Below are 5277 nucleotides of genomic sequence, written 5' to 3'. Positions count from 1 at the left end.
ATGTAGCTATACTATTTTTCTTCGCTGAAGTTCGCGTTTATTTTTGTTTCCAAGCGCATTCATTTTTGTAGCATCATGTGAATGCGTTGAATTGTTCTAATGCCAATGCCATAATTTTTTCCAATATTTTTAATTGACAGACCTGTTTCTCGAAGATCTTTCAAAGCGTAAAAGCGTTGCTGCACGTTTAATGACGTATATTTTTATGTCGATGCCATAATATTAATAGTAAAGCTATGTGTATGTAATTTAGAGTGTAAAACGATTTTAAAAAACGATATTAATTGTCACAATTTATATATCACTAATTACACTGTCCGACAAGATTGTGACACTCCCTGAACAAGAATCCGAAAACCGAATTGCTCCATCACCCTCAGTTTTTTAAATAAACGAACTTTTGTAAGAACCCAAAATTTTCGACGAAAATGAGGTATTGCATGAAAAGTAAAAACGTTAGAAAGTTCTAATTAGTGTTAAAAGATAGAGGAGAGTTTCCCGAATATAATGGCATGCAATTTATTAATTGTTTTTGGTCCTAAATAACAATAAATTAATGTGAAAATTTAAAAAAGTGTCGACGTGAGCAGTTTCTGCGCAATATTTTTGTATTTTTACGAAAAGTTTTTTGTTCGGCACGAAAACTCTACCCAGGATCGGATTCTGTAGACATTTCTGAAGAAGAAACGGCCCGGTAAAAGCGTCGGAACGATATACATTTCGAGTAGATCGAGAAAATGTTCGACGGCAACATGTACACGACGTTTTGCCGCCATGAGCTTCGCTGCTCGCTTCTCTCTGTCTGACAGGGCCGAAACTACGCGTAATCGACACCGATGGAGAGATCCAATGGGGCATCCACTTTTCGTAAATAATATTTGAATTTTGTTTAGTACTTCAATGTTCTGTTTTTTTTTACATATTTCTGTGGATAATAATCACCAAACTGTGTTATATTTCACACAAAAAATCACACCAGAGTATTTGGAGTTGGTAACTCCTCTATCTTTCAACACCAATTAGAACTTTCTAACGTTTTTACTTTTCTCTTGCAATACCTCATTTTTGTCGAAAATTTTGGGTTTTTACAAAAGTTCGTTTATTTAAAAAACTGAGGGTGATGGAGTAATTCGGTTTACGGATTCTTGTTCAGGGAGTGAAGCTCTACAAGAATTTCATAGTGGCTATAGGAACCCAAAAATCGTGTCGGACAGTGTAAAAGTATGCCAAGTCTGCCCAAAGTATGCCAAATTTATAAAATTATATGCTTATCCATCGCTCGAAATTAATTTATATAAAAGTCACAAAATATATAGGAGCCTACTACCTTTTTTAGCTTAATTTTGCGAAATTGTTTAAATATTTCGTAATAGCGATACCTTCCATTTAATAAATTATTTAAACAACGATGAGAATAGAAACTGAAAAGAATTAATGGCCTGGAAGTGTGTTAAAATCGTATCAAATGTTCGAGTCATTATTAAAAGTACGGCTGTTCGTTGTTTAATCAATGACGTAATTGTAGCAAGTATGAACGTAATGAGATAAATTAAACGGCGTGTAATTATTTCACGTGAAAAGCCGCCGAACCGAAAAGCGTAATTTAAAATAAATAGAGGGACCGAAGATTTAAATATTGGTGAGGAAACTTCCGATGGGGAATTAAATTAGCTCGTAGGAAATTTATTACAGGGAGTTGTTGGCTAATTAGCCGGCTGTACAACGTGATTGTATCATCAAATTTTTCATTTTATTTGATCTCGCAGAGCGTACAGAAGCATTACATCGGAATCTACTTTTAGAGTCCTACAGATCGATCGTCATCGCGTTCGCTGTAGAGTCATCAGAAAATCCAACGTGTATTGCTCATCTGCGATACAGAGAATGTGCCGAAATTAAATTTCGCAGTTTCACCAGGCTCGCTGAAATAAATCTACACATTGTTGGAATTATTATTCTCGCATCGGATAACGAATTTTTGCAATGTTAATTTAATTCCCTCTTTTAATGTCCCCGTCTATTTAATATCCTTAATAATTATTATTTAATAATCCCAGAAACTTCAATAAAAATCACTCAGGATTAATGAAATAAAGTTTTGAATTATTTTGTTTCACATGAATTGCTAAAAGTCCACATTTTGAATCCCCTAGGCGCTGTTGCCAGCACATAAACCAATAATTCCCTAGCCTTAAACTGCCACGGATTCGTGAAAGGTCGTTTAATATTTTTTGATTTTGCCCGAGCCCCATGAATCATGCGTTTAATTAAACATCTTATAGAAGAAGAGAAGAAATTTTAATTTTGTAGTGTAAGAAATACGTCGTGCTGCAAAAGTATCCCAACGTAACCTCACATTTACTAGATTCAGAGCTAAAAAATCAACTTTTCGTTTGAATAAAGATTAAAATAGATATTTACTGTATAGATGGACTTATAAAAATAACATTTTCACTAGACCACCACTCTGTCCCCAAACATTCTATTTATAAATCAAATCTATAGCTTGCCACACACTGAATATCCAGAGACAAGCCAGCAATTTATGAAACACAAAATTTCCTGGACTGAAAAACTGAAAAATCTCAAGCTGAAAAACCATTAATTTACTTAAGCTTCTGTCACGAAGGAATCCCAATATTATAATGTCTGAAACTGTTAAACATAACCTCACATTTTTTACACCTGAAGCTAAAAAGGAAATCAACTTTTCATTTGAATATGGGTCCAAACAATTCTGCTCTACATAGTAAAAAATCCCCTAGAATTTAATATCGTAAGTAACCTGCACTGTTATGAATTTATAATCCAATAATTCTCTAGTTTGCCACTTTGCGAATCCCTGTGGATAGCCACCAATTCATAAAACAAGAATTCCCCAAACTGCTAGACTCAGAATTGAAAATTTTTCCTTCTCAACCCTACGAACTATCAATTTACTCAAGCATCTAACTTGAAGGAATCTCGATGCAGAGTGCCGGAAACTGACAAACATAACCACACATTTCCTGAACTTGGATCTAAAAAAGTCAACCCGTCCATTTGAATTAAGTTCCAAATAATTCTGTTCTGCATTGATGCAATTATAAAATAGAATTTCCCCCAGAATTCAACATTGTGAATCTCGTAAAACCAGGTTAACAAATAAACAAAAACTTCCCTAACCTGTTTTACTGTGAATCCCCGAAAGATAGCCACCGATTCATGAAACCGAAATTCCCTAGATTCATAAAATTGCCTGAATTCATATTTCAATAGCACCCCCGCGTTGGTTAACACTCCGAAGTCCCTAAATAATGCTCATTTAACACATTTCCTCACCTACCTCTAAGCTTTTGGGTCCTTGAGGAAACGAAAGTCAGTCATCATCTTGCCAAGGTGCATGGGATGAGTATGAGCCCTCATGTGCATGTGATGCATGTGATCAACAGGTCCTACGGCGGCAGCCCTTATCGCCTGTTGATTGCAGTTGCAGGTCATCCCTTCGCTTTGATGAGTGCAATGAGGCACCTTGACGATAGTTGGCTCAGGAACGACCACCATGGGCTTGGAGGGCACGACAACCAGTTTATCCTTGCAAACTGGGGGCACTGGGACCAGCTTAATGGTCTCGATCACCTGAGTCTGCGGTTCCACGATCCTCTCGGGCTGGGGCTGGGGCTTTACAGTGACCACTTCGGGGACTGGAGTCGGTGCTGGGACCTCGACTCTCCTTTCTACGATCTGCACCTTCGACTCCTGAGGGCAAGGTTGAGATGGCTGGATGATCTGCAGAGTCTGCACCGAAGGGACCACCTGCTGGTGCATCATCTGCTGGGGAACCACCTGTTGGGGCACCACCTGCTGGGGAACCACGAACGACTGCTGGGGCACCACGTATGCCTGAGGATGGAAAACTATTTCATAACACACACAAGCTCCGTCGGTACGAATTTTTAAGAACTATCAATTAGCGTTGAAGTTTGGAGATCGGTACTACGCCAACAGAATTCACAGTGGCGATGAAATCAACGATATGGCGGAATAGCAGAGTTGGACATTATACAAGTAGAATTTCATTTGAACAATTCGAATAAATTTTATGAATATTTTTTCGTACAGTTTGAAAATAAATTTTACGGATAAAATTTTATTCGACTAATCTTTCGAATAAATTATTCAAATATAACTTTATTCAAATAACGAATTCAAATAATGATTTGAATAAAGTTTTATTCAAATAATGATTCGCGAATAAAGTTTCTTTCAAATAATGATTCGAGTAAAGTTTTATTCGAATTATGTTACATTCAAATAATGATTCGAATAAATTCTCGAATAACGTTTCGAAGACATCCTTTGAATCAATTTTTCGAATAAATTCTTCGAATCACCGAGAAATTAAGTGTTACTGTAACCATAAGCGATAAAAAAAACTTCGAACGCATAAGTTCTCCCTTTAAATTATACAAATAATTACAAAGACTTATGACACAAAATGGAGAATTACGTGTACATTTTCATCGATCGAAATTAACAATCGATGAATTATTTACTAAATGAGAGCTCTTACGAAAAACGAACAACTTTTGTCGAAAACTTTAAATCTCTCACGATTCTCAAGAAATAACACAAAATCAAGATACATGCAGATCATAGTGAATTTATGCGTCGAGAGAAGCATGGTAAATTAGAAAGCACGACGCAATTGCTACCTGAGGAGCCTGGAAGACTCCCAGAGACTGCACAGGCTGCGGGGCCTGCTGGAAGCTGTAACTCTGCATCTTTGGCGCCACCTGCGATTGTTGCACCACGCTCAGGCCCTGCATTTTCATCTGCGACCCATCCTGAGACACCTGCTGTCCATTTTGAGCACCTGGACGGATCTCCACGCAGAAGGACGCCTGCTTCTTCAGCCTGTCCTTCTCAGCACCCGCATCCTCCAAATGGAAATCCTTGGGACTGATCGCCGAGGATTCGGCCATCTTGGTCTCCAGTTTACCAGCTGGCATTGCTTGCACTGCCATCGCAGCTACCAACAAACCGCACAGACATGCTGTTAACGAATTCATCGATGTAGAATCGGTTGAACAATCGTAGCGAACTGAATGCTTGGACGATTTGGCTGGCTTTTAAACCGATTTTTCGGTGTGACGACACCGCTCACGCACTTTTTTCCGGAACGCAATAGTGCTGAGCGTGCCGAATTCCGACGTAGAGCAGCACGGGCGGGGACTGGCTTCGGAAAATGAGGATGGGGGCGAGCATAAGAATAAGAATGAATCTGAGAATGAGACT

General features: G+C 38.2%; 1 protein-coding gene across 1 annotated transcript; it reads right to left on the bottom strand.

Annotated features, from left to right (window-relative positions):
- Window positions 1-1728: 1728 nt before the first annotated feature.
- Window positions 1729-4973, bottom strand: LOC143261728 (uncharacterized). Its single transcript, XM_076527954.1, has 3 exons — window positions 4695-4973; window positions 3326-3882; window positions 1729-1870 (listed from the first exon to the last, which is right to left on the bottom strand). The coding sequence occupies exons 1-2, from the start codon at window positions 4962-4964 to the stop codon at window positions 3328-3330; spliced, it is 825 nt and encodes a 274-aa protein (XP_076384069.1). The 5' UTR covers window positions 4965-4973; the 3' UTR covers window positions 1729-1870; window positions 3326-3327.
- Between the last annotated feature and the right edge of the window lie 304 nt (window positions 4974-5277).

The sequence above is a fragment of the Megalopta genalis genome, unplaced genomic scaffold (assembly GCF_051020955.1).
Source record: "Megalopta genalis isolate 19385.01 unplaced genomic scaffold, iyMegGena1_principal scaffold0063, whole genome shotgun sequence".
NCBI lineage: Eukaryota > Metazoa > Arthropoda > Insecta > Hymenoptera > Halictidae > Megalopta > Megalopta genalis.
Note: the sequence above shows the minus strand (reverse complement) of the source record. Positions and strands in the feature narration are given on the sequence as shown.